The sequence below is a fragment of the Ictidomys tridecemlineatus genome, chromosome 9 (genome assembly GCF_052094955.1).
Source record: "Ictidomys tridecemlineatus isolate mIctTri1 chromosome 9, mIctTri1.hap1, whole genome shotgun sequence".
NCBI classification, from domain to species: Eukaryota; Metazoa; Chordata; class Mammalia; order Rodentia; family Sciuridae; genus Ictidomys; species Ictidomys tridecemlineatus.
In genome coordinates, this window is record NC_135485.1 from 35790844 (window position 1) to 35808986 (window position 18143).

The window sequence follows — 18143 nt, forward strand, 5'->3', positions numbered from 1 at the left end:
AATAAAACTATTTTAAAAATGACATGCTAAAAAATAAAAGAGAAATGTAGACAGAAATCTTTGGCAGAAAATTCTAGAAAAAAAATATTAAAATTAAGTATGCTAAGCCAAGTGTGGTGGCACACACCTGTAATCCCAGCAACTCAGGAGACTGAGACAGGAGAATTTCAAGTTCAAGGCCCACTTCCGCAATTCAATGAGGCCCTAAGTAACTTAGTGCAACCCTCTCTCAAAAAAAAAAAAAAAAAAAAAAAAAAATTCAAAATAGGGCCAGGGAGCTTTGTGTTCAACGTCAGTTTCAAAAAAATAAATATGTTAAAATACTCTAAATTACCAGTAATGTAACCAAATAAAAATAACATTCACAATAATAATGTATGTTTTACTTATGAAGAGTGAATTTTCCAAATTTTTATTCTATTTTATGACTAAGTGAGAAAAGAAATAAGCATTGAAAGTGGCCCAATGGATTTTCTGTTAGAAGTATCTAATAATGATATAAAACTGTCCTTGTGTAACATTAACAACTACCATGTCTCACATACTTGCACTACAAAGCTTGTGATTAAAAATAAAAATTTGCTGAACTGTCAATTGATCTACAGGAAAATCTGTTTCATATGAACTGAAATGAAATCTGAAAATCTGTGTTATATGTACATGCACCTTTTCCCACTCTGTTATCTTATTTTCCAGTACAGTAATTTTTTTTGGGGGGGGGGCGGGGGTGGTATCAGTGATTGAACTCAGGGGCACTCAACAACTAGGACACATCCCCAGCCCTATTTTGTATTTTATTTAGAGACAGGGTCTCTCTCACTGAGTTGCTTAATGCCTCACTTTTGCTGAGTCTGGCTTTGAACTCTCGATCTGCCTTCCTCAGCCTCCTGAGCCACTGGGATTACAGGTGTGCACCTCCGCACCTGGCCAGTATAGTCTTTTTAATACTATTTTTGAAGTAGGTACTGATGATTCTTAGATTTATGTCTTTTAGTGTTCATAGTGATATCACAATGTTTTCATAGTGAATTAAAACATGGACAGATTTTTTGTACACTACATTTTATTTATTATCATTCTTAAAAATAAAAATTTGGAATTTAAAATCTTATTAACATTCATTTTCCTTTTTTTTTTTGAGCTCACTGTTCCTGGAAAGACATTGCAAAATTAGAAGTTTCGATAAATGATAAAATATGCATTTATAGTATACAGCAAAAGACACAACATTATAACAAGAGCATTCAGACTACTATATATAAATTTGAGAGCAGCATGAGTCAGCTTCAATTGCCCACGGAGATTTTGTGTGCCCTTAACCTATAATGTTTCACAAACTCCATTTACTGGCATCCTTGCTCTGGAGGGCCACTGCATCTTCAAAGCCTATACACAAACCAAGCCACAGTTGGTTGGTACCCCAAGTGGACAAAAAGTGGAATAGCATCTGATACTGTGCCCACCACTACCTAAGACCAGAAGGAGTTAGCTTTTGTAGCTCTCCTGAGATGCTAAGTGTCCCAGATCACTTTGCTTTGTTTCTGTTAGTAAATGTTTTACATGTTGCATTTAATAGAAAAGTATTTGTTGTATAGAGTTTAGAAGGGTCAGGAAAACAGAGATAAGTTATTATTTATTGTATAGTTTAATCATGTGTTGATATCAGTATTGTGAACATATTTCATAGATATCTAAATAAGACCATACTAGAAACCAAAAGAAGTCAAGATCTAATAAACGCACTCTGACTTATTTTAATGCAAATGTGAATGCTATTTTTTAACACTTAAAAAAAAAAAACGAGTATAAGAATCTATTAAGACAAGATGCCAGGAAATAAAATATACTTTCTTTTGTGTGGTATATTTCTGTAAGCCTGACACTTCCAGAACTCTTCAGAAAAGGAGTGAAAAGCAGTCTCATCTGACAAGACTTCTAACTTCTATCAAAATATAAATTTTGTTTACCTCCCTGTCTCTCACATCATTCCTGAGCTTAATCTTGGAAGTGGAAAGGACATTCTAATTTTTTTCCCCTCAATCTTCAGAATACTGGCCATCTCACTTTTTTATTTTTTATTTTTTCAGTTGGATCTCACACAAGAATCCATTTAGGGGAATGGAGCGGTTGAAAATATATAAAGGGAATATGTTTTTCTCAATTACCAGGTTAGTTATTTTCTACTTAATGGAATATAAGAAGGAAATAAGCTAGAGAGTTAGGAAGAAAGCAGGAAGTGTAAAAACGTGAGAAAAACGTGGCCTACATCTCAAGAGACTCTGATAGGGACTTTGAAAGGCAATTAAAGGGAAGTAATTGTACAATATGGAGAGAAAATTGGGAGATGAAAGAGGATGTTAAGAAGTGTTTGTGTTATTTGTGCATGCTTTATGGTATTTATGAAACCAAAGTAAGTAAATTAATATGCTAGGAAATTAACTTTTTAATTTCTGTGTACTATGATTGTTTGACTATACTGTAACTCTGTAATTCCATTTAGGTAAAAATAGGACAACCAATGGAATTTAGGAGAAATTTTCATAAAATAAAGTTTTGATCAAGAAAGAATTCAAGTCTAAAATAATTATCTAGCTATTCTAGCATTTGCAAAATGTATTTAATTTATGATACACAGCCCTGTAGCCTGACCATCCACATATAAGAGATTCGACTTCCTACTTCCTGGGAAGATTTTGTTTATGTTTTTTAAACCCATGGTTTCCAAGTTATTTGACAGAATTGATATCTTCATTTATTTATAACATATGGACTGTTTATTTATATAGACTCTAAATTGGTGAAATTGAACTTCAAAAATGAATTTCAAATTTGCCTACTTTCAGATTGCCACTCAATTGGCTCATTTGCCAGACCATATCAACTGTGGAGTCAATTAGCTAATTAAAGGGACAGTTAAGAGAACATATAATATTAGTAAGAAATATTACATGTTAATATATAATACAGTATGTTACTGTCACAGTCACATTGTGCTGCTATGTTTAGGTAAGGTGTACAGAATAAAGCCCCTCTGCTCTGTTAATTCTTTTGTACTAGAACCAGAATGACCGCTAGTTTCTTCTTAGAGAAACATCTCTGACCCAATTCTCTCAGTCTTACTTTATTTGTTATAATTGTAGAGAGATGAATCTTCTATGGATTTTATTCAAGTATAAATGTTTATTCTATATCTCCTCATTGGATTGATATTTGACTATTTCAGTGTTAAAAAACACTAGAGCAAATAACACAGGACAAAGGGAAATAATAGCATGAGTTATAATTCTGTATTAATTCTAAGGCTAATTATTCAAAGATCACTGGTCTTTAAAACTTTAATGTGGAGAATATAGGGCCAAGGTGTCTAAACTCCACAGAGATTTGTTAAATGCCAATATGTAAAGTGATGGCATTCAATAAATGAATAATGCCAGCACATTTGAATTCATTGCATACTGTCAGTATATGTGATAATTTAAGATGGCCACAATCCTTTAATATTCCTCCAAATGAAATGAAGTTTATATCCCCTCTCCTTAAATCTGAGTGGACTATGTAACTACATTAACTAATAGAATATGACAAAAATAATACTATGCCAGTTTGTTTGCTGGACATTAATAGACTTGATTTTTCCTCTTGTTCTCACTTAGAATGTTTATGATTACTCTGGAAAAAGCCAGCTGCCATGTACAAAGTCTGATTTCTGAGATTGCCATGCCATGAGAAAGCCCAAGGTAGCCACATGGAGAGAAACAAAGATCTTTAAAGACTCACTGCTGTTGGAACACTCTCAACCCAAGCATAAAAATCTATGATTCCATCTTTGGCTGCCATTTGATGGCAATGACCTAATAGACACTGTGAGAACTACCCAGTTCTCTGAAAGCAGCTGAAAAAACAATGCATTGATGATTGAAGTTACTAAATTTCAGGAGTTTTTTAAGGCAGAAATAGATAACTAGAACAATACTCAATATTTATTGAGCATGTAACTTTGTACCAGATACTTTTCACAATGTGTTCACATGCATCACCCAATTTAAGTATCAAAAACTGTTCAGATAAGTGCTGATCATTAATGAATTTATGAAGAAACATATCAGAACTGAGATTTAAAAATAGATCTAAAGCTAACCATTAGTATTAATAGGAATCTATAGTCCCTGACCACCACTGTATTAACCTACCTCTTGGTAGTAAACAAGGCACTATATTGTCACCTTACATATTGAGACTGTAGCATTATAGTATTCTGTGTGTGTGTATATATATATATATATATATATATATATGTTATGTGTGTGTGTCTAGTAAGTCATGCTAACACTTAGCAAACTCTTCAAATACATTTTCAACTTCATCTTATCAGCTAGTAAAATATATGAAGTTTACAAACATGATTAAATTCAAGCCAAAATATCTAGGATCTAATACCTGTATCACATGGACATGATTTTAATACTTATATAATTCCAGGCTTGCTACCTCTTAAAAAAGAAAAATACTTACATAAAAAATCATTTTCATATGATCTCCCATTCATACAATATTATCAGCATACTATATTATCTACAGTCTAAAGAGTAATGCTGAAAATTGAAAGTCAAAGAAAACACACAATCACATCTACTCTGCTCTTGAAATGAATATAGCCTAGAGGTGTTAAGAATTCCCAAAAAGGAATGTATATTTGGACAAGAGATACAACAAAATATGTTAAAAAATTAAAAATGTTAATTTTTCTTTGATACACCTTAGATCTTTAGAGTGTTTTACCCCTACTCTATTTTTTATTTCCATAGCTTAATTTCTATTTTTAATTTATTTTTACATAGTGATAAAAAGATTAAATTTGTATTATAAAGAAGTCATCTCTTATTAATCAGGCATCAGATAGAGGAAATCGCTGGCTTAGTTATATATATATATATATATATATATGTATATATATATATACATATATATGCACAAAATAAGAATAATTAGATCTGCATCAATTTAATTTTGTCCCCAGCAGTACCATACTAAATGTCTATGCTATTATGCAAACAACTCAAATAACAACATAATTTTAAAACAGAATACATTGCTAACAAAACCCAGGAAATGAATGTGAAGTTTGGGCTTTGCCTTGTCCTTGTCATTGGACAAATGGGTATTTTAAACTTACAATATAAAGTTGTGTACTTGTGATCCAATAGTATGCTTATCCATCCTTAATCCAAATACAGTAACTTTAGAAATTAAAACAAGAAGATATGGTACCAAATAATCATGAATTCATATTAGAGATCCCACAAAAGAGATGTAGAGGATGTAGGAAATGCCATGAGTTAATACTACTCAGGAAAATCAAAGATATTCTCTATCAGTGAGGTTATAAATACTGAAATTTATAGGAGAATGCCAGCAATACAAAGCAAAAGAAAGATTAATACAGACAAAACATTTATTTGACACACCAAGGCATGCCCCTGAAGGATATGTTCAGAGAATTTCATTTAATCCTGGGTGGAAGGAAAGAATAAAAGTGACCTAGGGTTGGATTGTGTTTGGCCCTGAATATTGTGACAAAGAATTCATATTTTATTCTCTTAGGTGATAGAGAATTGACAGAAACTCCAAGGCAAGTGTGAAATGAACACAAGTGTGTATTAGAAATATTCTGACATCATCAGGTAGAATGGGTAGATCTGGAAAGATGAGACCAAAAAGCCAAAATAAGGTCAAAACTTGAGCAGTAATGCAAGAAGTAATTGTGTAATGGAAAATAGATTATATATCACTCAACTTTTATGACGAATGCCAACATTTTAGATCTGTTCTTTGAGGAAGGTATTTGAATAATTCAGTTAGGACAGTCTCTGAAGGGCATTTTCCATTCTATGTATAGTTTATTCTTAGAGTGGCCAGGAGGTATAATGCTATTCACAATACAGTCTTTTTCAAAATAAAGAGCAATAGCTTTTCCTTTCACATTTCGTTTTTTGGCTGGAAGAAACATTAGATCTATTCTTACTTATGAGTGAAGAATATATTGTTCTCATTTATGAAGGAGCATTATGTATTATATGATATAGAGTCTGGAAAAGCATGCATTCGAAATAAACAAAAATAGATGTCTTTACCTCTATTTTGCAAGAGAAGGGAGAAAATTTTTTTCTTTTCTCTTTGTGGCACTGGTAGGAACAACACAAACTATGATGGAAGGAGTTTTGGCACCACATAATGTTATGTTACACTAAGTAGAGAGTAAGCAAAATGCTAAAAACTAAAGACAAGAAAATAATGGAAACACTATCCAAATGTTAGCATAATATGCCAGTTGAGGTATATGCTTCTGTTAAGAGTACTATGTCTTGGTCTGTCTGGTTTCAACTGATAGATACACATGGGATGTGTTGAAAGCAATATTATTACAGAAACAGACATGTGAACCTTGCTTAATAAATGATCCCATTGATTAGCATTTACCTTAATGCTCACAACTCAGAATCATGAATCCATTTGCTTAGAATGCCAAGTTGAAAAATGTTACCCTGAAGACTTTTTAGACGTGAACATAATCCAAACCAATGTAAAATGGATGATATTATTTTACATTCTCTGGAATTAAATGAAAGAGATAGCATTTAAGAATTCACATGATGGATTTGTATTTGACATCAGCAAAGCATGCTAGAACATAATAGCAAAAATTTCTTGTAATTTTTCTTGTGAGATTAATTTGTAGAATGCAGGAAGGATAATACAGATTAGGTAACACCGTAAACAAGTTAACAATTACTGAACCACCCCAGGGTTTATTTTCATAACCAAGAGACCAGCAATGAGCTTTGGCTTCCAATTAGTCAAAAAGAAAATTGACCTTTGACTATTATTGCTCTAACATGAGCTATGTAGAAATTATTCATAGAAGATTAAAATAAACAAATGGAACGAGTATAATTTAAGCAAACAATTTAATCCAGTTTGAAAGGTTATTATACCATCAAGTCTTCCATTAGCTTGTTTTTTCTACAGCTCTGTTTATGCTTCAATTTGTAGATTTTTTTTAAATTTTGACTTCCAACTTCTTCTGCATTAGCTATAATTCTCTATTACCAACAATGGAAACAAGAGGCAAGGAGTTTATGAATAGGGTTTAATTCAATTGAAAAAAAGATCTTATAATCAGTAAGACCTTCAGAAATACACACACACACACACACACATATGTATATATATATACTGTATATATAAAACAAATAACTAGATGATATACTTTAATATTAAAATTTTAATAAAAATTTTCTTACCTGAGTATGGAATCATATATAACTGATTGAATACAGTAAATATTGAGGAATTTCCCCAATGTTATACAACAAGTGACAACAAGAATACTTTCTACATTATGTTTTAATACTAAGTGTTCATATAGGACAGTGTATTGTACACAGTCTGTGGTCACCATTTTTCCTCTCAGGCCTTTTCTCCTCTTTAAGAGATACAGTCAAAAGGCTGATTTTTTTCCTTCAGGAAACAGTTGCTTCAGAACACTATATTCAAAACATTTCATGAGACATTATAAGATATAAAACAAAAAAAACAAACTTCATTAAGGAGAGTCATATCAAAATACTTCATCACATCAAAATAATTGCAGCTAATATTCCAAATTAAAAATTGAAAAGCATGAACTCATTTATTTTTATTATACATTAATCTCATTCTGTTTCTTAGAAATTTACTTTGATCTTCCAAGTTAGGACTATGTCACAGATTGATTTTGGCCCTTTCTCTTGAGTTGAACCCATCAGAAATACAGAAGTACATGAGTACATGCATGCACGCGCACCCATGTACACACACACACACTTGATACTCTGTTAGAAAGTCAGAACCACAAACTTAAAGGTTTTATGATGTCACGTCAGATATCATGGATCCTATAACTGTTCTTCATCCATGTTACCTAGCAAAAATTGTCCCAATTATTAAACTTGCCCAAACTGCAATCCAGATGGTACTGGTCATACAGGCAATTACAGGACAGTGAAAACTAGGAATATTCAGGACAGCAACAAGCTTTCAAAAGTGAAACATGTTGGACACAATACTGTGACCAGTTTATTGGAAGTCTATTTAAATGCAGAAAAAAAACATAAGCCAAAAATATTCCAAAGATATTTATGTTTATTATTTTAAATTAAATAGAAAAACACATTAGAAGATACATGTTCTATATTTTAATGATTCCAGAATTTAGCTCCAACACATTTATCTTAAAATACAAAGTATCTGTGATTAATTTTTATTGAAATTTAAATCCTTCCTATTTTAAAGAATAACCTTCCAGTGAGAAATTGAGACCTGAATTATTTCACAGTATTATGCTTGAATATAAACTTTGTTTTAAGGAGCAAAGGAAGTTTACTACCATGAATAGTAAGTTTAGCTTTGAGAAGAAAGGGAAATCTGCTAAAAGAGAAACATTAAAAAATCACTTCCTGATGATTTTTAATACTAAAACAATATTTGATAATATGCCTTTTATAAGAAATTTTGAGAGCAAAATCATGGCAATATGCTCTTCTCCTTACTATAATGGACCATAGTAATCCTTCTACCAAGAATAAAATCACCAATTTCAGGGGGTGATTGCTAAAAGGTTAGTGCATGCTTTGTAGGAAAATCCTATTCTCCATGAAAGTAAAATACCTGTATCTTTAACCAAAATTTGAACCATTATAAATGCCATATTTTACATTTGCTATTCTGATTCAGGAAGAATAATGAAGCTTGGAGGACAACACATTTAGTTTTTATGACATTATAACATATCATTATTGTTTTACTTCTGTACTCAGGAATCTTTTCAACTGTCCAACTAAACAATTTAAAATTATTTGGGAAAAGGAGGAAGGGAGTTTACTTTATTTATATTCCTCAGTTCAACTGAAAAACCAAAGAACATCTTTATCTCCTTTTGGGTTCTCAATATATTTCAGTATCAAAGTAATTATTAGGGCTTTCACTTCATTAAGGATAAATCAGTGGAAAATTTAACCTTATATTTCATATTCTGGCTATTCAATGTCATATCTGATGAAAACTGGATTCTTATTTATTTTACAGTAAAACTATCTTAAAATCCTGCAACCTTGCCTTACCTTATCAACCAACAATAATCTGTTTGTCTCTTGAAAATTGAAAGCTCTCATTTACTGTATTCTTGCAGTAGGACACAATATGCATAATCAATAAAATGACAAGCCAATATTCTGCACTGTATCTGCAAAGCTGCATTTGGCAAATACACTGTATTTGGCAAAATTGAAATGCACTCTATAGATTACAAATATAAAAACCTGGAAAAGAATATGCCAAAGATTAACTGCAAGAATATACATTTTCTGTTATCAGTTTCTTTCCCTTCTCCTGAAGAGATATGTTTTATTTCAATTCTAATCAGTAATTAATGGGAATCTATAATTTGCATATTAATTTGATTTTTAAAATAATATTATGTAATTGGCAAAATAAAAATGTCTTATGGAACATCGTAAACTTTTTTCCATGTATATGCCAGCCAGACTCTTTTAAGAGATGCTATAGTAAGAATAAAAATGAGATATATTTGGAAAAAAAACGAATTCATTAAATATTGTCATTAAAGAGATGATGTAGATGCATATTGAAAAAATAATTGTTCTTCACATTATACTCATACACATTATATAAAGTATAAGGGAGAAATTTTTGTCAATACAAATCTTCATCAACTATCTTTTAAAACAATATTTTACTGACAGTATTTGTTTATTCTTTGATTACACAATGAATCTCAATGCATTACAGGGAGCTATTCCCAAAGTAGGTTATATCTTAAGGCAATTAGATCTATATAGAATGAGTGGAAGTGATGAAAAACTAGATGATGCATATACAGTAGAAAAATACAATCATAATGTAATTTGTACTAAATTTTAGTGTTTAGTACAGAACTATCCTGTATGCTTTATGACTAATTCTGCCATAGCCTGAAAGCATCTACTGACATTTCAAATATATTTGTACAATTTTTTCCCAGATTAGTATTTTCAATGAAATCAGTGGATTCTTTGATAAAATATTAGTCTTGAATTTCCGTATTTTCTTTACATACTTGCATTTGAAATAAAGAATTAGTCACTAGTAAAAAGAAAGGGCATTATTTTATTCAACATTTCTTTTTTATTTAAGATGAGCATTCCACTTATTTTCTATTGGTGAGAAAAGATGTGCTATTAAGACTACATAAAGTTTTCTAAATTTCCCATAAACTCATTATCATTTTAAGCACATTAAAATTGTTGTCTTGTTGATTAGAAGAATTACCACTTCAGTGACCTACTGATGAACAGTAAAATATAAGTGGTGTACCAAAATTAGCATAAAGATAGAAATACATGACTGAAAAGTGAAGCCTACGAATGAAAGGAATGAAGAGGAAAAAAAAGAAAAAGAAAGGAAAGCAATCTCACAGGAATGAACTCTGGGATTCCCTAAGAGAAACTAAGAAAGGTTGCAGAAATACTATTCAGGAAAACAGAGGAGTTTCCTTTTGTTTTGGAGGCCTTTATATCAGTTCCTTATCCTTCCCAGTATTATGATGTGTCACATGGTTGATTTAATCCAGATTTAATCCATGGTTAATGTACAATTCCAGTGATACCTGATACGTAGGTAAAATCTCCAGTAAAAGATAGTCTTGTCCTGTTAACCCCTGAGCTAATGGAAATGCAAATAACAGATGGTGGTTTCATTAAAGATGATAAAATAAAAGCATTTACAGTTCACTTTCCTGTTCTTAAGGCCTATCAAAAACAAAACAAATTTAAAAAGGGATGAAAACTTGGGAGAAAAATAAAACTCTTTCCATAACTAACTAATAACTGATAATAAACTGTGATGACTAGCTTTCCACTTGGACTAATAGGAGAAACCAAGTTAAAATGGCACGTATCATGGGAAGGGCATATATTTTATGAAGTGTCATGATCCTTAGATATCCTCCAAAGATGATTTGTTTGAAGCTGCCATGAGAAACAGCATATACACAGGTGAGAGAAAGGCAAAATCTGCTTCCATACAATTCAGTTATATGTTCCCAAATGGTACGAGATGGGAGTAGAGGGGAATAAATGGCTAATAGCCTACATATGATAGTGTCTGCTGGATCATACAGATTAAAGTGGGGAAATGAGAGAGAAGGAACAGTAACCACCAGCAATAAAGACGTAGGGAAAGTAAAACTGAGAGATTTACACTGTGAACTACAGAGACCTCTGGATGTCAAAAATAGAGAAAAAATATGGCCTCTGGGAAGAAGATAAAAGAGATTTGGGGAGGTGGGCTTGACATCTGAAATTAAAATAGCTTCTGTGGGCTGATCTGACTCACCCTCCCACTACTTCCCACACTAGAGTTCAGTAAATAGCTGACTTTGTTCAGTGATTAATAGAAAGAAACCAGTGCAGAGAAAAAGGCAGAGGCAAAGATTGATCCCACTAAGAGAGAGTTAGAAGTTCAAAGAAGATATAATGTCTTCAATAAAGGGAAAATAAACAGCAGAAATGATAAAAAAATGGAATGGGAGAGCAAAAGAATACATGAAATAAAAATTATGATGTTTAAATTATATTTGAAGTTATAAAATAAAAAGAACTGAAAAATCATTTGGATATTTCTGACAAAAAAATCTAAACATAAAAATAATTATAGAGAATATTATGAATAGTTATAGAGGTAAAAGAAATTTTACATAATTGGTATTCTTAAAGGAAAAAAAAACTTGTTTAGACATATAAAAGGAGAAACGTTTCCCAAAATAATGATTGAAATCTGAGATTACAAAGCATAGAGCCCTTAAAATGTCTTGTTTTGAAGAAAATTACTTAAACATCAATGATTTCTTCAGTTTTACCTTGGTATTTTTATCTTAAATTGAGATGAATTCAAGTTAGTTATTAGTTAACCAACAGCACATATAGCATAGATCTTATCTGGGTCTTATATTTTGTGAAATTGTCTTTTAATCAATCTACTCTTCTATACAAACATATCCATACAAAGGTATGACACGATATTCACAAAATGTTAATTTCTGGGTAGTAGAAATTTGAAATTGTTTTAAAATTTTGAATGCTTTTATTTCTAGTAATCATGTTTCATTTTACAAAATACAGTGAATTCACTGAGTTAAAAAGAAAGTGAAAGGAAAGGCAGAGATTAAAAGGAAAAATGAAAGATTTCAGTTGATCTACTACTTTAGATTTATAGCCCTCCCATCCACAGAGAAATCAGATAATTTCTCTAAAATACAAACACAAACATGTTAGTTTTATCTTAAAATCCTACAAGATTTTTAACAAATTGTCCCAACAATCTGAGTCTAGTCTAACTTTTAGCAAGTTTCACCTTATTGCTAAGGTGAGGTGATTGAAAAATGACCTTTCAATTCTCCCTAATCCAGCCCTGCCAGGTCTTTCCAATAATAACTCTCATTCGCCTGGATTCATGCTTTCCTCACTTCCCTTGAACCATCCTGAACTTTCTGGGCTAAGTTTTCCTTGATCTTTCTAATTTCCATCTTGTCTCAGACTTTAGATGGTGATAAAAATGTGCTTTTATTTATTGTTTGTTTGTGAAAGCAGGGTGGAGTGGGGCCAGAAGAAGACCAAATTATTCTATAAATTTCACTCTAGTATCATCTCTGTGAAGTCTTCTTTGTTATTACTTTATTTTCCTCCCTATCAGTAAACTTATGAAGTTATGTGCATTCTTTTTCATCATCTATATCAGTGATATGCCCAGAAATATTAGAGCTGGAGGAAAAATATGCAAATTATATGGTCAATATTAATGTTGATCATATAATTTGCATATTTGTTTATCATGGATTTTTGCATGAGTTTTTATTTTTTAAACAATATTGATTAAATATTTACTATGAGTATTGTAGGTTTTGAGATACATATGTTGGTGCCTGAGGAGTATCCCTATAATCTTTGCCTTACTCTATACAATTGAAGAACTTTATTGTACTCCACAATTTCTTGTCTATACATCTATTGTAGCTGCTAGACTGTGACCATGTCCAAAAAAAGGGACTAATTTTGTCTTTATATATCTAAAAGTCAGCATGGTACCCAATACTGGGAAGGAGACCATTAAATAAAGATGAATAAAAATCCAGGAAAATAAAATAACCAATATTCTTTAACAGGTAAAATTTTTCATGGGGAAATACCCAATCTAACTAGAGAATCTTTCTGGACATGGTGGTGTATACCCTGTAATCTCAGTAGATTAGGAGGCTGAGGCAGGAGGATAAGCAAGTTCAAAGCAAGCTTCAGCAATTTGGCAAGGCTCTAAGCAACTTAGTGAGAACCTCTCTCAAAATAAAAAATAAAAACGACTGTGAATGTGGCTCAGTGACTAAGAGCCCCTGGATTTAATCACTGTTACAAAAAAAAAAAAAAGAAAGAAAAAGAGAGAGAGAAAGAATCTTTTTTGATGAGGAGGATACCTTAGTTTGATGTAAGTCAGAGTTTAACGCTATTAAATAGAAACTTTTTTCCAATATTCATCTATTTGTGACTCAAAATATTGAAAATATGTATTGCAAGGATATGCCAGTATTTACTATGAAAGAATATTAAGCACTTTAAAAACTCAGGTACCATTTAATCCATCCCCTTCCTGTTATTTTAAATAAGAAATCAGTTCTAGAGTGGTTTAATTGTCTAAAACCACAATACACTCAGAATTAAAATCAAGTGACCTATCTCTTCAGTGCTTTTCTCCTAGAGATGGTTCACAAATCTAGAAGAAGGAATCATTGGAAAACGGGAGTGGAGAGTGGAGTTTTTGCCCCTCATACAGAATTAGCACTAACAAATTTTTGCTTTTTGTATTGCCTGAGACAAAATTATTGCTAAGGTGAGGTGATTGAAAAATGACCCTTCAACAGTTCATTTCAGCCTTTTGCTTTTATCTTTGTCACTAACTTCTCTGTGACTCATCTCATCTATTAAAGAAGGTGACTCTACTCTGCCTACTTTAATTCAAGATTTGTCAGGCCCAACCTAAAATGTACGTTTTCTAAGGACTATGTATATGCACAAATGAAAGTCATTTTTAACTGCGGGTTAATCATGTAAATATATTTGTATAACTAGTCATGCTTGGAGGAAATGAAATGATTATGTAGCAGTTAGTGGACAACTCAGATTTGAAAACTAGATACAGATACTCTACTAGTACAAAATGAAATGATTATGAATTTCACCTTTAAAAGACGGGTATACAAAAGCTCCATTCTCAACCAGAACTACTATTCTTTTTTTTTTTTTTTTAACAAATTACAAGGAGTTTGGGATCCCCTAAGTATTCTCATGAGATTTTCTAATGGGTGAAGAGTCATTGGCTCGTCATAGGAGTGTTTTACTGAATGTACCTCTGAGTTATTAAGCAGACAGAAATGATGACAAAAGTGAAAATCATTGAATGAATTTGATGGACTTTAGTTTGAGAAAATAAAACACACATTCTTATTAACACTGCATGAAAGTGAAATAATTCCTTTCTGTACTAATGAGTAGGCTTTCTGGTGAATTTATTTGAATAAACAATTAAGAATCCTCTGCTAAGTTTGTCCTTTCAGGGTTTGGCCACCAATTTATTTTTAAATCTTCGTATACCAGAGTCAAAAAACAAAACCAAAAACAAACAAACAAACAAACAAACAAAACCCAAAACCCCAGTAAGTTCACCTGGATCTATGATCTATAAATTTAAAGTCATTTACTTTTTATCCCCTTAAAACCTACAAAATTTAAAGAGGAATTTTCTTTTTTAAAAAAGGAAGTCAGTAAAATATTTCTTAAGAATACATGAATAGAAAAGCAGAGTAAGTTTTCCTTACCAAAGAAATAAAGTCATTTTGTCTGAATACTAAATGATCAGAGTTTCAAACCACAATTCCAAGCACTGACCTCAAGGCCAGTAATCTTTTCACATTCATAAAATAGTTTATAAGCTTTTTGGTACAAGTACTCTTTATTAAATATATACATATATACAGATTTTACTGGGCCTTATTTTACTAAAATCAATTTGTGAATGAGGGATTTGGACTGGATGATTTCTAAAGCATCTTTCAGCCTTAAAATGTACTGATTCTATGAAATACCTAGAGATAGATTCTTGCCTAAGAAGGATTCTCAAATATGATTTACAATTAATATTTGTGACATTTTACAGGGTTCATATACAACTATTACAAGACAATACAATAACTAAAAAGTTGATGCCAATTAATTTATATAGTTTCTTTTCTAAAAAAATAAGAGCTCTTATCTGCAAGGTGGCCATTCTATCAAAATGTTCCCCCAAACACTAAGAACACTTTCATTCACACACACCTAGAGCAGGTAGAAAGAGATATAGAAGAAAAATCTGGAAGTAACACAACAACCAAATCAACCCAATAGTCCTAAATTGAGCTGCATAAGACAGTGCAAGAAATTCAATTAAGTTGTTAAGCTTTGTAATAAAAGAAAAGTCAGTACGTGAAAATCCTGTTGAATTACATAACAGACTCAGTGGCTATGAATTTTTTCTTCATTTCTTTCCTTTGCTGCTTTCATTGTAAAATACTCACCTTAGTTATTAAACCTTACCAAAACTCTCAGAAAACAAACACAAAATCTACCTGAAAGTACAGAACTATGGACACAAAAAAATGTCCGAAGGTTGGCATTTCAGCAGCTAAGATAGATCCATGTTGGGAAACACATCTAAAAAGTTCTTATTTCTGAATATTTTGTGATTCTGATCAAATTCAGTGATCCTTATCAAATTTGAGACACATAATCTATCAGATCTTACAGGCCCAGATTTTTATTTTCCAGATACATGGTGCTTTTGTCACTTACAGAACAATCTGTACCAAATTTTCATTGTATTTTGAAAACCAAATTGCTGAAATCGTACTAACATTGACTTATCTCAAAGTAGCTAAGTGAACAAATATACCTGTTATCCTCTATCAATGGAGGAGAAACAATATTGTGGATATGATGTTGACTCTAACTATATTTCCTTCATTAAAGAATGCAAAGTCCTCTGCTAGGCTATAGTTCTTCAGCATGCATTGACTGTTCTACTATTTTAATAATATTGTAGGTAACTGTGACAGAGCTTTCCTAGGACACAGTGTCTAGGAGAGTGCCTGGAACACAAGAGGCTTTAGGCTCTGAATAAGTATGCAGGGAGTAAATACAGTACACACCTGAATGAGCTACTGTGAAAAAGAATTCATACAAGGAGTTAAACTTTGGCTCAGAGCACAACATTTCAAGTCAACCTTTAAGTACTGTTTGGCCAACTTATGAAAGGAAACACACTTCCCCTGGTCTATGTCTTTGTTTTTGACACTGCAGAATTTTCACTCTATTGATCAGTGTTTGTTTTCTTCCGTTTTCCTTTCACCGATGTTTTGTTTAATAGGGAAAATCCTTTTCTTGCGGGTTCTAAGAGAATCTCCAAAGGTCACTGCATATGACATCAAATAAATGATTCTGGTTAAGGGCAGTGCCACTGGGAAATTTAGGGTGGCTGGTTGATATTCATTGGGTATTAAAAGTGTCATGGTCTGTTTTCAAATTTCAATGCAAAAAAATGTGCACCACATATCTTTAATAGCCCTATTACTTTTGTTTCAACTTTCCAGAAAGGTCTGTATTCCATCTAATTTGAATGCTGAATAGATCCTTTTTAAACCCTCTTTCTGAAAAGAAAAATGGTTCACTTTCTCTTCACTGAGGAATCAATTAACTCTCCCAATAACCGGCTTATATTTTTTTTAAAGTGGAAAAATTACATAGAATTTTTATTTTAGTAAAGAATAATTATATTTAAAAACATTGAAAAAGATAGTCTGCATTTTCATCATCTTTTAGGAAACTACTATAGCAACAAAATTACATTAGACTTTCTGATTTCTCCATAGTGTCCTTAGATAAGTAAACAACCCAATAGACCATGTTAAATGCCCCAAATGTGACTGGAAAGAGAATACGGGCATATTTGTCTATTTTACTTGTGCCAGATCCAGCAGGTGGAGGAGCAGGAGGAGGAGCAGAGGCTGATGACTTCCCAGAAGCCCCTGGGGTGTTAACTGTGGTCTTAATTCGCTCCAGTCTTGAGCCAAACACACGACGAGCAGAAGCAGATCCAACTGATGTTTGTCTCAACACACACCCAGTGCGACTAGGAGTAGGAGAAGGAGCAGATGGAAGTGCTCTTGCAGCAGATATCGTTTCGGCTGCATTTGCCCGGCTGAAAGGGTTTGGACTAGAAGCTAAGTATGACTTAGATGTGGCTTCAGAGGATTCTTGAACAACTGGAGAAGATTTGCTAGGATGATTTCCCACCTCAGTTCTGTTGCCAACATCAGATTCCGAGTGGACCAAGGCATTTGTTCTTTTCCTCATGTTCAAACTGGCATTTGTATTCTGAAAAGGTAGTTTAAAAATTTAATTGGTTATGTAACTTTTTTTTTTGTAGATTTCTACAAAATTTAAAAGGATGAAAACACGTAAGTCTATCAAAGGAACCTTTATTAATCTGCTGTAGCTACTCGGCTTAACTCAAAAGTATTAAAATACATAGCAAAAAAAAGCATAGATTTGAAACTATGAATCAAAATCTTATATTTCAAAATATGATCCAATCTATAGAGTTAAAATACTTAAAGAAGGGTAGATTTTATTACTACTTATACTTGTTTTTAATTTAAGAGTACATAACTATACTTATAGAAGGTCTTTGTTCAGTTTTATTACAAATAATTATTCTGTAATATGTCATATACCTTTTAGAGTTTTATATATGTTTAAGACCTTTATTTATAAGTTCTTCTGCATAAAATAATAATGGTAACATCTACATGTACATTATGGTTTGGATATGAGGTGTCCCCTAAAAAGCTAACATGTTAGGCCCTGCAGGGATTTTCAAAGGTGAAATGATTAGATTACAAGAGTAGCAGCCTCATCAGTGGATTAATCTATTTGATTGATTGATAGTTTGAATGGACTACAGGCTAG

At 32.0% G+C, this 18143-nt stretch overlaps 1 protein-coding gene across 1 annotated transcript in view; it reads right to left on the bottom strand.

The window, feature by feature from the left end:
- Positions 1 to 8161: 8161 nt before the first annotated feature.
- Gabra4 (gamma-aminobutyric acid type A receptor subunit alpha4) overlaps positions 8162 to 18143 on the bottom strand; it is a 73226-nt gene continuing 63244 nt past the window's right edge. Inside the window, exon 9 of the mRNA XM_005319966.3 lies at positions 8162 to 17549. Coding sequence (XP_005320023.1) covers positions 17016 to 17549 — 534 coding nt within the window. The 3' untranslated portion in view covers positions 8162 to 17015. The remainder of the gene's footprint in view (positions 17550 to 18143) is intronic.